Source organism: Cebus imitator, unplaced genomic scaffold, assembly GCF_001604975.1.
Source record: "Cebus imitator isolate Cc_AM_T3 unplaced genomic scaffold, Cebus_imitator-1.0 Scaffold386, whole genome shotgun sequence".
Lineage (NCBI taxonomy): Eukaryota > Metazoa > Chordata > Mammalia > Primates > Cebidae > Cebus > Cebus imitator.
Window position 1 is genome coordinate 651,047 of NW_016107701.1, and position 15,253 is coordinate 666,299.

General features: G+C 47.9%; 1 protein-coding gene across 5 annotated transcripts in view; it reads right to left on the reverse strand.

Moving 5' to 3' along the window:
• DAPK2 (death associated protein kinase 2) overlaps positions 1-15,253 on the reverse strand; it is a 125,531-nt gene that overhangs the window by 27,486 nt on the left and 82,792 nt on the right. For all 5 annotated transcript variants that reach the window (XM_017508117.1, XM_017508122.2, XM_037731196.1 and 2 more), the window contains one exon: positions 1,172-1,301. In XM_017508117.1, coding sequence (XP_017363606.1) covers positions 1,172-1,301 — 130 coding nt within the window. The remainder of the gene's footprint in view (positions 1-1,171; positions 1,302-15,253) is intronic.

The following is a 15,253-nucleotide window of genomic DNA, read 5'->3' on the forward strand; positions in this document are numbered from 1 at the left end:
TCTCTATTTCCACCTTTTAGAATGCCAAAGAGACCTATGATAGGCTTCCTCTTTCTACCCTCTTTCGCTCATCCTCTCTTCATATTTCTATGTCTCTGTCATTGTACGGTTTTCTTAGAAAGACAACCTGGCATAATGGGAAGAGCACAGGCTTTGCTGTTGGCTGGTTCTGTATTTGCATCTCAGCTGCATGGCCTTGTGTTGCCTTAAACAAGGCACTTGTTGGAGAAAATAATGAACCCTGCCTCAGGAAGCCATTTGAGGATAATTAAGACAATGTCTGTAGATCATGAGACATAGTGCCTGGCACACGGCAAAGGCTCCCTGCCCTGGGGTCTCTGGGGTCTCTGAGCAGTATTCTATAGTGGCTGCAGAGCCTGAAAATCCATCAGGTGGCTGGTCTGATATATTCTGTCTCTCTTTTTGATTTGACTGTGGTCAGAAGTTTTAGCATCCAGATGTTGAGGACATCATGCCCACCCTCTATCTCCAAGACCACTTCAACTCCCGAAGCAGATAAGCAGACGGTGGTTCTCAGCGCTCATTCCTTCCCTCCCTACAGGCTGTTTCTTCATGATCCCAACCTCTGGCCCAAGTCCTAAAAGGAGGCTTCTGGGGTACAGAATGGGCAGGGGCCTGGACCAAGGATGAGAGAAACAGAGGGAAGAGAAAGCAGGCAGGGCCCCACGGGAGCTGGGCACCCCCATACATGACATAAAGCCAGGCATAGAGGAGAGGCGAGTGGGTGGATTTGGTATTTGGCAGATTATTTCCTTTTCCTTTTTCAGGAAATCAAAAGCTAGTTCAGAGAAGGTTGAGTTTATGGGAATTCAAGAGGGCGAGGTATTTTTAAATCTTCATAAGAATAAACTCATCTAAGAGCAGGAGGTGGGGCCAGCGCTGCAAGGCTTTAACAGCCTAGGCTGTAGCCCCACTGAGAGCCACAGGGCCCCACTCAGCCCTTACCCTACTGAGCACTCAAAGCCTACACCTGGGCCCTCACCCACAGGCCCAACAAGACATTTCCTCCCCCACCCATTAGGTTTCTAGGGATGTCTCAAGGCATCATCTCTTTGCCCAGAGGCCATGGCCCCAGACACAGGTTTCTTCCCGGGATCTCTACCTTTGATGCCAGATTCTTAGCTGAGAGAGAAACAAGCCTAAAACTTACCCACAAATTCTGGCGTCCCAAAAATGTTCTTAAATTCAACTCCATCTTCTATTTCGTGAGCCAGACCAAAGTCAATCAGCTTGATGTGTGGAATGGGAATATTTTTGTCTAACAACATAATGTTTTCTGGCTGGACAACAAAAAGGAAAAAAAAAAACCAGGAAGGAAAGAAAAGAAGAGACAGTAATTAAAGCCTAGTTTATGTTTGGCTTTGGGGTTTGGGGTGGGACTTGATGTTCTTTTTAGGAGGCTGAAAGAGCATAAACTCTTCCTTGTTTTAGTGTCCTCAGTATCCTTTGTGAACTCAAAGACAGGCAACGCATTGAGGGCATGGCCTGGGTTTTACTAAATCTTCTGCTCACAGCAGAACTGAAGACTCCAGCCTTCATCTCTCTTCTGTCTCTGAGTGGCAGATCCCTTTAATGCCATGTCTCTGTTTTCCCATCTGTCAAAAGGGGTCAATGAGATACTTGCAGCATTTCCTGTAAACAAACCCAGCATTGCTGTATGAGTGTGAAAAGGGCGGGGACATCCCAGGTTAGCCTCTGTTTATACTCAGCTTACTGACCTTGGTCTTCCTGACCACCTCTTTCCCCTGGCCAGCCAACTTCCTGTTGACAACATTCCCCTCCTCTGGACTAATCGTGTGGCCCATGTTTCTCTAGGTGTTTAACTAATTTTGGTCCTCAGCAGGTCACGGGAAAAAATGCACCCAATTTCCAGGGAAAATACCAGCTGCTCAGGCTATTTCCAGCCCAGCAAGCAGCTGCCAGGTCTGACACAACAATGTAGGTGGATGCGGGGTAGGGGACAGCCCCTCACACACCCATGGGCCTGGCCCTTGCACACCCCGGACTCCCAGTGAGGCTGCGGTGGGAACCTGACCTCTCCCTTCTCACTCCTACCCAACCACTCAGACTACAAGCCCCTCTGCTTCACCCACTTTCTCCCACTCCACACAACTTTCCTTTGCTCCGTGCTACAGGAAATGTCCTGAAAACGCACATCCACACAAAATCTGTATACAAATGATCACAGCAGCATATTCACAATAGCCCTAAAGGGGAAACAATAAATGAATGGATAAACAAGATGTGAACACCCATATCACATCTGAATCCACATATGAATGCTGCTTGGCCATAAAAAGGAATGAAGTCAAAGAAACAAGTAAAAAGGAATAAAGTGCTTCCAGGCACGATGGCTCACGCCTGTAATCCCAGCACTTTGGGAGGCTGAGGTGGGTAAAGAACATGGCAAAAACTCCATCTCTACTAAAAATACAAAAATTAGCCAGGTGTGGTGGTATGCGCCTGTAGTCCCAGCTACTCAGGAGGCTGAGACAGGAGAATCACTTAAACCTGGGAGATGGAGGTTGCAGTGAGCCGAGATTGCAACCACTACACTCCAGCCTGGGTAACAGAGTGAGTCTCTGTCTTAAAAAAATAATAAAAATAAAAAGGAATGAAGTACTGATACCTGCTATAGCAGCAATGAACCTTGAAAACATTATGCTAAGGGAAAGAACCAGTCACAAAAGACAAAAAACATTCCATTTATACAAATATTCAATTTATACAAAAAATATTCCATTTATACAAAATATCCAGCATAGGCAAATCCACAGAGACAGAAAGTAGATTAGCAGTCGCGTAGGACTAGGGGAGTGGAGAGATGGGGAGTACATGGTTTCTTTTCTATTTTCTATAAATGATGGTGGTGTTGGTTATTTAACTTTGTAAATGGTATGCATTAGCGAGTAAATTGTGTAGTATGTGAATTATATCTTCATTAAGCTATTAAATAAATATTTAAGAAAATTAAACATCCCTGTTTCTCAAAGCACTGAAGAGTTTCCATACCTTGCACTTTTGCTCACGCCATCTGCTCTATCCAGAAAGCTTTCTGTTAAGTCTCTGACCATCGAAATCCTAGCCGGGCTTCAAAGTCTAACTCAACCCACTGTGTTCTTGAAGACCTTCCTCAGCAACCCTGAGCACCCTCCACATCCCCAGGAGTGAGCCCCACCCCCCTCCAGGCCCCATCAGGCTCATTTGAACCTTTCTGTTATGACATTTGGCATGCTTTCTCTTGTCTCACAGTCCTTTGCTGTTTTTGCCATAGCTCCCCAATCAGAGCTGTCCTCAGCTGGAGGGAGGATTCAGATCTTTGCAGCTTTGCCCCTGCAGTGCGGAGCATAGCAGCTGGTGTGCTGAGGGTGACCCTGTCAGCTGAATTGATACTGAATCTGGATGGATGCCTTTCCCCAGGTGCCCCTGGCTGCCTATGGTCTCTGTGACCTTCCAACTGGAAACTTCCACTCAAGGGAGCTGGCTGAGGCCTTCCCCCACTTTTTTTCCTTTTTTTAAAAAAAATAAATGACACATTTCCTTTTGCTTTTTTTTTTTTTTTTTTTTTTTTTTTTCTTCTTCCCCTCTGGAGATTACTCTCAATACTGTTTTGAAAATGTGTCCAGTCTTTCCCCAAGGGAGAACAAATCCTTAGGCTATACAGAAAGGAGCATGAAAGTGGGAGAGGTCAGCTCATGACTTGGATAAAATCCAGGAAGGTGGCTCCACTCTAGCACCCCTGACCAGCCCATTGGGGGCTGCCCATGGACCCCAAGTGTCCTGGCACCCCATGCAGTGAGCTGCACCCTCCCTTCTGGCCACTATCTCCAGGGCAGCAGTTGCACCCTCTTCTTAAGAACTTCTCATCTCTTCCAGGGAAAAAACCCTGAGACATCTCTCCAGTGCTGAAGGGCCATGGCTGCAGCCCTCCTGACCACCATAGCTGAGGCCCAGGACACCACCACACACACCACACTGAATGCGGGTGGGAGCCACAGTGGGCAGAGACGGAAACACCAGACCTGGTGATCCCCAGGACCATGGGGCAGCAGGGATGAGATGGTGAAGGGGAAGAACTGACGATGAAATTTCCAAGGCAATCCTGACAGATGAGACGTCTGCTTTCTCACATCTGCTCACCTCTGTGGAACACAGTCCAGGAAAGATGGTTTCTCCTCTGGCCTATAAGAACCTCAGGACAGGCCAGGCACCGTGGCTTATGCCTGTAATCCCAGCACTTTGGGAGGTTGAGGCAGGGGGATCACCTGAGGTCAGAAGTTCGAGACCGGCCTGGCCAACATGATGAAGCCCCATCTCTACTAAGAATACAAAAATTAGCAGGGCGTGGTGGCACACACCTGTAATCCCAGCTACTCAGGAGGCTGAGATGAGAGACTCACTTGAACCCAGGAGGCAGAGGCTGCAGTGAGCTGAGATCATACCACTGCACTCCAGCCTGGGCCACAGAATGACACTCTGTCTCAAAAACAACAACAACAACAACAAAAATATATGAAACAAAAAAAAGAACCTCAGTGCAAGGCCATGCTTCCCCACCTGAGTCTCATCTGTCTTCAGCCCCACCGCAAGAACCTAACACACAGCAGATGACTTCTCTCCTGCTTGGAACACTCCCTGCACTGCCCCTGCTCCAAACCTGGCTAGTTCCTATCCACATTTCAGTAAAGGAAGCACCTCATCCAGAAGGTCTTCCCTGCTCTCTCCCTACCACCTCCCCACTTCCCAAAGTACCCCATAATACCCAAATGTAGTGCTTCTTACTCTGATGATCTTGTCTGCTTACTTATCTGTCTCCCTCTACTGGGATGCCTAAGGGTTTTGTTCCTGTTATCTCCCCAGAGATTTGGATAGAACCTGATATCCAGCAGGTGCTCAATAAATGTGCCCTGAGTGAAGACAGGTGCCACTGATTAAGCCCCTGCAATCCATATACAGGACCCAGTGCTAAGCAAACATGTGACATACTTTATACTTCATTGAACTCTCAACTACCTTACACAATGGCTGCTATTATTCCTCTTTTACAAAAAGGAAGAAGAAAGAAGAAAGAAAGAAAGAAGAAAAAAAGAAGGAAGGAAGGAAGGAAGGAAGGAAGGAAGGAAGGAAGGAAGGAAGGAAGGAAGGAAGGGGGGAAGGAAGGAAGAAAAGCAAGCAAGCAAGACTGGCCAGGTGTGGTGGCTCACGCCCTGAGACATCTCTGACATCCCAGAACTTTTGGAGGCAGAGGCAGGAGGATCCCTTAATCCCAGGAGTTCAAGACCAGCTAGGACAACATGGCAAAAACCTACTTGTACAAAAAAAATTTTTTTAATTACCCCAGCGTGGCTGGGTGCAGTGGCTCAAGCCTGTAATCCTAGCACTTTGGGAGCTAAGTTGGGCGGATCACAAGGTCAAGAGATCAAGACCATCCTGGTCACCATGGTGAAACTCAGTCTCTACTGAAAATACAAAAAATCAGCTGGGCATGGTGGCATGCACCTGTAGTCTCAGCTATTCAGGAGGCTAAGGCAGGAGAATCGCTTGAACCTGGGGGGCAGAGGTTGCAGTGAGCTGAGATCGCGACACTGCTCTCCAGCCTGGCAACAGAGCAAGACTCCATCTCAAAAAAAAAAAACAAAAACAAAAAAATTACCCCAGTGTGGTGGCACACACCTGTAGTCCCAGCTACTCAGGAGGCTGAGGTGGGAGGATCACCTGAGCCCAGGAGATTCAGGATGCAATAAGCTGTGATTGTGCCACTACACTCCAGCCTAGCCAACAGAGTGAGACCCTGTCGAAAAGAAAAGAAAAGAGAAGAGAAAAGAAACCAAGACTATAACATTAGTTTGTATTATTCCTCATTAGGAATTTTAACCTTTAACTCTAACCACTAGACTAAATGATTCCCCTTCCTTGCTTCTCAGGGGTCTTATTAATTCATGCCTGTAATCCCAGAACTTTGGGAAGCCAAAGTAGGTGGATCACTTGAGGTCAGGAGTTCGAGACCAGCCTGGCCAACATAGTGAAACCCCAACTCTGCTAAAAAAAAAAAAATACAAAAATTAGCTGGGCATGGTGGCACACATCTGTGGTCACAGCTACTCGGGAGGCTGAGGCAGGAGAATTGCTTGAACTCGGGAAGCAGAGAGTGCAGGGAGCCAAGACTGTGCCACTGTACTCCAGCCTGGGTGACAGAGAGAGACACTGTCTCAAAAATAATAATAATTATATATATATCCCAGAGAGAAGCAGCAATGCCACGTGGGCCTAGCAACATGGAGCAACCTTGTGCCTGGGTCAGACACAACTGTTTTCCTTCTCTGGCACCTGCGTCCCACCCCAGGGTGCCTTTTCTTCTGGTGATACTTCCACACGAGTGAGTAGCCCCAGACCTCATCCCTGGCCTCAGGAGCTCCTGAGCAGGAAGTCCTCATTTCAGATGAGAAAACGGAGGTCCTGGTAGGGTGAACACCCAAGCTGTGTCTGGATAAAGAGATGTAGGGGGTTTCAGGCTGGAAGGTGGCCGTGGGGCAGCAGGAACTCTCTGTTGGGTGGTTAGGACCTGGGCTCTCGACCCCACCTTCACTACTCACTTATTGGGCCATTTGGACCAGGTATTCCTCCAGACTCAGACCTGCCCTGATTGGGAGTAAACAGAGGCCTTGGCCCCCTGCCATCCAACAATGTGTCTGCTTCCTTCCCAGGCCATTAAGGTGACTCTAGGCTGGCCAGGAGATTTGGGCCTTCAAATCTGAAGCTCCTCCTGCTTTCAGACAGGTTTCCTTCTTGCCGTCCCAGGCTCCACTACTGACCTGATGACAGCCAGGACAGAGGGCAGAGACTAATATTTACAAGATATTTACTAAGCCAAATTTGATGCTTGTGCTCTAGGTGATCTTTGCAGCCACGCTGAGTGATAGCTGCTGTTACCAACTCCATTTCACAGATGAGAAAACGGAGGCTCACAGGGTGAAATGATTTGCCCATGGTGCAATGTCATATCAGTGGGGAGCAACAGGGTGGGGCTTCCCTGGTAGTCCAATCCCCTTCTCCCCAGCACATCACTGAGTCTGGTTAAATATCTTCAGTGATCCCACTGACCAGCAGAGAAACCCAAATGCCCCACCTAATATTTGAGGTAGTCAAGGCACTGACCGCCCCAGGCTCTTTCCAGCCTCACCACCCATCCCTTGCCTTTACCTGCTTTCCCGGCAGATGTCCAGAATGACATCTCAACTCCATCCTTCACTCTGGCTGTTCTTCTTGCTTGGAATGCCTGCCCTAGTCCTCTTCATTTTCAGAGCATCTTCCCCCTCAACCCTACCTCCTTACTCCCTTACTTAAGAGAGACAGAGAGAATCTTTTTCTTTTTTTTTTTTTTTTTTAAAGAGATGAGATGTTGCCCAGATTGGATTTAAACTCCTGGGCTCAAGTGATCCTCCCTGCTCAGTCTCCTGAGTAGTTAGGATTACAGATGTGAGCCACCCTGACACCCAGCTAACTCCCTAACTTTTCACTGAGCTTCCCCCGACCCTGTGCCCTAACACCTCAGTGTTGATGATGCTGGCCTGCTGGCAGTTCTAAGTTGTAGGCTGTCTCTCACAGGTGATGCCACTTTCCTAGGTGGCAGACTTTTCTCCCAGAAAATTCAAATTGGTTTTAAGCTTCCTAGCACCCCCTGTGGCGTCTTGCATCGTGCATTTTCCGTTAATATTTCAGGGAAGGAATTGAAATAACCCGGGGCCAGAGGCTCCTCCTTTTCTGCCCCACGGAGACCCCGCACCACCTCTAGGGGCTCCAGAGTGCACCCCTCCCATAGGGCTGTGATAGGGATGGAGCAAGAGGGAACAGGACTAAGGGAGGGTCCAAAAGGAAGCTAAGGGCAGTAAAGTAGCAGTTCCCCAAGGATTTGGTCTAAACTTCTCTGCTTCCTACTTCCCCCAACAGAGCAGGGTGGTGAAAAAGAGCGCAGGCCTGCGGACTGGAAAACTGCCGATCCAGCTCCACCACCCAAGGCCATGTGAGCTTAAGCAGGCCACTTCCTTTCCCCTGGCCTCAGCCTCCCAACTCTAGGTCAGGCAGTGGATGGCATCCAAAGCCCCTTCAAGCTCTAGATTCTGCAGTTTCAAGATGGCATAACCTCCCAGGCTGGCTGGGAAAATTCCCACTGCTTTGGGCTGTAAGGCAGGATGTGTAAAGGCGCATGTCTCCTGGCCCCAGGTCAGGAAGGAAGAACAGGCTGCTGCAACCACAGGCTGCTGGGTCCAAGCCAGAGTGCCCTCTGTGGCAGTCCGATCCTATCCATACTCCCTACTCCTGCCATTCTCCTTTAGCTTCATTTACTTCAACCAAATACTTCACCCACACACCTGACATCACCTCCAAAGCATGGCTGGAGGGAGGGGTCACATTCCCACAGGTGTCACCACTGCCCAGCCCAGGGCCTGCCTGCCACCAGGCGGCAGAAATACCCTTGCTTGTCAAAACAAACTCACCCAGCTCATCCCACCAGGGAGGTACCTATGGGAGAGGCCAACATGCTCCTTTGTGTCCTGGGGGATCTGGCTAGAGGTGCCTGCTGTGGTGCCAACCAGAAGCTGGTCATCCGGTGGGGGACCCATGGCCCGTGGGCCCAGCACAGCATTCCCTGAAGCCTGAGCAGGATGAAGACACCCTTGAGGGGTTATGCAGTAAAGTACAAAAGATGAAGGCTTAGAGTCAGGCAAATCTGGGTTCAAATCCCAGCTTTGCCATTTACAATACGAAAATTGGATAAAGACACTGGAGCTCTGAGAGCCTCATCTATAAAATGGGGGCAATACCTACTAATGAGGGCATGGGGTTGCTCTGTGATTGACAGAGATGGTTTATGTAAGGAGCAGCACCCAGTGAGATTTTGGAGAACAGCAGCTATGTTTGCTCATTCTTTTCTGGGATGCAGCATTGACAGTCATCCCCGGGAGCTTGGATCAAATCCCCATTGAATGGTGAATCACTTGCACTCAGCTGAGGAGCATGCCCTTTCACATAGCCACCTCCTCCTCCCCACTCAGCTTCCTTTTTCCCTCTTCCCACCCCATTTCACCCCCAGACTCACAATGTTGCGGCTGTAAGGGACCTCAGAGATCATTTAGTCCCTTCATGTCAGAGCAGCTCTGAGACGTCAAGAAACTACAAAGGTCACTGAGCAAGGACTCCCAGCCTGGTGCCCTTTCCAGTTGCCATGTGGCATGCCTGCTGCTGAGTGAGGCTGCTCTGCTCAGCAAAGCAGAGGCCTAGCCAGGGCTGTGCTGTGGGGACAAGGAAGCTGCCTACCAATCTTCACTGGCTGTGTCAAGCACAGCCCTAGATTATTCAGGTAGCACTGGGCAACCTGAGAAAGGATAGCCGCTCCATGCCAGGCCTCTGTGGACAGGTTTCCAGGGTGCTTGGCTCCCTCTCCTTGCACACTGTAGATGGGACCACAGGCAGCCCCTCCCCACAAGTCTCCAGGCTGGCCCATGCCCAATGCCTGCCTCTGTGTGGCATTCAAGGCCCTGTTGCCCCACCTCCTACCCACTGCCAGCTCCCCTCTGCTCCATCCCTACTACCTCTTCATCATCCCATCCCCACCCTGAAGTTCACTCTGCTGGAACAGGCTTCCTGACAAGTTCCTGCTCCCCTCCCCAGCCAGTTCCAACACACACTGGAACTTCTTCTGAGACCTCCCTCCCCTCCAACACACAGCTAGTTGCTCCCAGCTTGCACATGCCTCTGGCAGAGAGCCAGCTGCACCACAATTCCTTCCTTACATGTCCTGTCTTCACTGTACTAAATCCCCATGAGGGAGGACAGGGGCCTTGCCTTTCATTTCCATCCCCAGCACCCAAGAGTGGCTCACATTATAGGAGGTGCCCAGTTATTGTTTGCTGGACAGATAAAGACATGGCCCAATGCAGTCACACAGGCATCTCTGGAACATCCTGCTTTTGGAGAAAATAGAAAATGGCTAAGTGTGCATGCCTTGGAATCTGGGTTCACATCCCAGTTCTGCCATGTACCAGCAGCCTGACACTGGGCAAGTTATTGAACCTCTCTCAGCATAGGTTTCTCACCTATGAATTAGGAATAACAATCACAAAACCTACCTCAAGAGGGTACTAGGAGGATCAAACAAGGCATATAAAGTGGCCTATAGGTATAATCATCATCTCTGTGACTATTTCCTTTATGATTTCCCTCCCTCCCAGAATGAGAATCTTTATCATCTGCCTATTGAACTCCTAAAACTCCTAACCACCAGGCCCTGCCCAAGTCTTCTGTCCTCCAGAGGCATCATGTGGATATACAGCCCAGCTCTCCTTCCTTCCCCCATCTCCACTTATTCAGCAAGCTTGACCCATAGCACCAACCATTGCCAAGAGTTCTGTGAGTGAGTCTTGCCTTCCAACTTGTATTAGTTCATTCTCGAATTGCTATAATGAAATACCTGATGGACGCAGTGGCTCATGCCTGTAATCCCAGCACTTTGGGAGGCTGAGGTGGGTGAATCACCTGAAGTCAGGAGTTCAAGACCAGCCCGGCCAACATAGCAAAACCCTGTCTCCAATAAAAAAATGCAAAAAAAATTAGCCAGGTGCGATGGCACACACCTGTAATCCCAGCTACTTGGGAGGCTGAGGTAGGGGAATCGCTTGAACCTGAGAGGTAGAGGTTGCAGAGAATGGAGATCGCACCACTGCACTCCAGTCTGCATGATGGAGTGAGACTCCATCTCAAAAAAAAAAAAAAAAAAAAAAGGTTTAACTAACTTATGGTTCCACAGGCTGTATGGGAAGCATAGCGGCTTTGCTTCTGGAGAGGCCTCAAGAAACTTAAAATCATGGCGGAAGGCGAAGGGACCTCACACTTTTAAACAACCTGATCTTGTGAAAACTCACTACCACAAGAACAGCACCAGGGCATTAAGGGGAAAATCCGCCCCCACAATCCAGTCACCTCCTACCAGGCCCTGTCTCCAACCCTGAGAATCAAAATTCAACATGAGATTTGGGTGGGGACACAGATCCAAACCATATCACTGCTAGACTGCATGCTTGCTGAAGGCAGGGCCTGCTTCTCACACTCCTCCTGTGTTCCTCCACACACCCAGCCTGGAGGTCCATGTAGAACAAAATCTGTCGCATTTCACAGTTTACAAAGCAGTCACACACGTCTCATTTGGTCCTCACCCTGTGAAACAAGTGCTGTCATGACCCCAGTTTTACAGATGAAGAAACCAAGACACAAGAGATCCTTTGCCCACAGTGCCTCAGCTAGTAGGTAGTGGAGCTGAGATTCAAGCACAGGCTGATCCCAAATTCTGTGTGCTTTCCACTCTCCCACACAGCCTCCCTTCCTCTAGGTGATGCGGGAGTGCCTTCTGGGATCACCCTTGCCTGCTGGTTTGGCATTTTCCACTTAGCTCTGGTGTCTCCTCAGTTGGCTGCCCAGCTCCATCTTTTTTTCCCAGAAAACCCACAGCTGTGGCTTAGGAAATGGCCTGAACTCAGTTGCGCTTGGATTTGTTAAACCACAGCCACTGGCCACTCACCCATGGCCGCCGCCTCCTCTGGGGCAGGACGTGGCTCTGACCTCCTGTTGCCTCCTGGGTAAAGCAGGAAAGAAACCACTACCTGTTGTCTCTATACGCTGATGGGATAGAGGGAGAGAAATAAAAATTCACTTTCAAGGCCATTCCAGGACCACTGGCTTTCAGTCCTGGGCTAAGCAGCACACTGGCTTTATGGTCTGTGCCATACAACACTAGCATTTGCCATGGGTTCTCCCCACACTTCTCTTTATCAGACCCTCAAAACCAACGGGTGAGACTGGGATGGATGTCGCCCCCATCTAACCAGTGAGGAGCCTGGGCCTGGATTCAGGCATTCTGAGCATCTCACTGTGCTTTAGGGGTCCCCTATCTGTGCTAGTTGCCTATCAGAATCCCCAAACCAACTAAATCCAACTTACCAGGACTTGGGCTCCAAGAGTCATGACTTTGAAGCAAGCCTGCAAGGAAGTCAAAAGCAGTCGGGGTCCAGGATTTAGAAAACCAGTGCTAAAGAGGGCTCCATCCTTAGGTGGATAGGGGTTTGAGTTCCTTCTATCCTTCCTAGCTGTGTGACCTCGGTAAGTCACTCATCTCTTTGAGATTTGGGTCCCTCACTTGCAAAATGGAAATGTTAACATGGTAAAGCAAATACGTCTAAATGTTGAAGGTAAGGAGAGGGTTTAATGATATCTACTGTATTCTTCCAATTTCTTCAAATGTTCTGAAATTTTTTCCCAATAAAAAGTTTCAAGAGAAAAAGGCTTCTATGCCATAGCTGCCAATAGAAACTCTTTGGTCTGGCCCTGAACCTTTACAGTCTCATCCTAACGGATCTTGCCAATTACATTTCTACCAAGTCTCACCTCCACTCCATACTGCCAGGTTTCAGTATGGAAATAGTTCCAGGCATAAGTTCTACTTCCAAATGTATGCCCATTCTATAGCAATTAATAAAATACAAATTAATTTTTTAAGTATGAGGGATAACTTATTAGAAAGAGAAAAAAAAATTATTTTTTTTGAGACATAGTCTTACTCTATCACCCAAGCTGGCGTGCAGTGGAACAATCACAGCTCACTGCAGCCTCAACTTCCTGGTCTCAAGTGATCCTCCCATCTCATCCTCCTGAATAGCTGGGACTACAGGCATGCACCACCACACCTGGCTAATTAAAAAAAAAAGGTAGAGGTTTACTCTGTTGCCCAGGCTGCTCTCTACTCCTGGGCTCTAGCAATCTCCTGCCTCGGCCTCTCAAAATGCTGGAATTACAGCTTTGAGCCACAGTGCCCAGTCAGAAAGAGAAAACAATTATTAGAAAGAAAAAAAAAACAGTGTAAGCAGATGAGAAACTATCTGTGTAAAGGATAAATTTATGGCACAGGATAGGGCTTTGGATTAATTGTGTGTAAAAGGCATAACCTAAGGAAGTACATCTGTGATGTTTAGAATCTGGTAAAATAAACTTGGTGACCTCCAGCTTTGCTTAGTGTTTCCTTGCTGGCTAAGTGCAAGTCTCAGCCCTGTCACTTAATACCTGTGTAATCTTGGGCAAGTTATTTAACCTCGCTGAATCTCCATTCCCCTGTATGTAAAAAAGTGACAAGATCCTGTATTTCAGCGAGGATCAAATGAGAAAACAGATATGTAAGCACACCATGTTCTATAAAGTTCCACACACATTTGAAGTATTATCATCCTCATGACACCTTGGCCTGCAGACTTCATCACACATTATTAAAGGACAGCTCACAGAATAACTAAGGGCATAGAGGAATTTGGATTTTTTGGAGTATCTTACTCAAGGATTTACCCCTCTTAACACTGCTTATATAAAGCAACTCCCTTCTCTCCGGGGTTCTGGATTCCTGACCTGCATAGAATTTTCATCAATTCTCATAACTTGCTCTTTTGGCATAAAATATCATGAGGCCTGAGAACTTTACTTTCTGTTACTGAGTTCTCAAGTTGGATCAGGCCAGGGTGCAGATTGGGGGATGGGGAAGGACATACCCATACTCAGACTGGAAACTCCCAAATCCAAAACAAACAAAATAACCTCACAAAAATGCCCCCTAAAGGCCTTTGTGTTGGAATTATGCTGGGGGGTGTGGTACCTGGGTGATACTAAGCCCTGTTTCCTGATGATCCATTCTGTGGAAGACACATCTGGTGCTACCAGGTAACGAAGAGCAGTCAGCCCCAGTGTCCCTTCCATCTACGTCAAGATACGTGACATCATCTATGTATATCACCTCCACCTACCCCCATCAGCGGGCCTGTCTGTGGTGAATGTACAACACACGTGAGGATGATCTCCATGCTGCAGAGACAGAGCTCACTCCTTGGCAGTGAGCGTTTGTTGGTGAGAATTGGTTACCTTTCATTTCCGATGGCATCCCCACCGAGTCTCACCGTGGCCAGATACTAATAAATGATGGGCCCTGGAAGGCAAGTATCATTGCACGCTGTTGTTTGTCACTCTACCCCGTGGCACACAGTAGACCTTCAACACATGTTCATATCAGTAAATTGAAATCCACCTGCAACCTCTTCTGTACTTTCCAGGTAAGACATGAAAGGGCCTTGGGCATCTGTGTGTGTGCTTAGTTTTGACTAACACATTCACTCATTCATACATTCACCCATTCATTCATTCACCCATTCACTTATTTGTTCAATATTGAGTAACTCAGCATGTGTCAGGCACTAGGTAGCAGAAAAGTGACTCATTGTGTTTGATGCTTGTAGAAGTTTGTACAAAGGGCCAGGTGCAATGGCTCATGCCTTTAATCTCAGCACTTTGGGAAGCTGAGGCAGGCAGATCACCTGAGGTCAGGAGTTCGAGACCAGCCTGGCCAACATGCTGAAACCCTGTCTCTGCTAAAAATACAAACATTAGCCGGGTGTGGTGTAATCCCAGCTACTCAGAAGGCTGAGGCAGGAGAATTGTTTGAACACAGGAGGCAGAGGTTGCCTGTAATCCCAGCTACTCGGGAGGCTGAGGCGGGAGAATTGTTTGAAACTGGGAGGCAGAGGTTGCAATGAGCCGAGATCGTGCCACTGCGCCCCAGCCTAGGAGACAGAGAAAGATTCCATCTCAAAAAAAAAAAAAGTTTGTACAAAGAACAATGGGAGCAGAGAGGCAGATTAGTTCTTAGATATGCCTTTCTTAGGTGGCAAGGATGGTGAAGGTGTTCTGGAGGAAATGGCATCTCTGTTGGACCTTGAATGATTAGCAGGAAGTCCATGAGCAAAAAAAAAAAAAAGGAAGAGCAGCAGCATCTGGGATGAAAATAGCACAAACAGAAGAGAAGAAAGGCCAGGATATATATCTGTCATCTTGTGTCCTGGGACTAGGTTTTGGAGAGAGAAACAGTGGATGAGGCCAGAAGCAGGGCTAAGGCAGTACAAGAAAGGCCTGAACGCGATGCTGAGAGTGGGTTCATTTATCTTCTGGCTAACAAGGACACATCACAGATTTGTGGGCAAGAACATGCCATGATATATTTTTTAAATTTTTTAACTTTTGTGGGTCCATAGTAGGTATATATATTTATGGGGTATGTGAGATATTCTGATATAGGCATCCAATGCATAATAATCATATCAGGATAAATAGGGTATCCATCATCTCAAACATTTATCCTTTGTGTTACAAA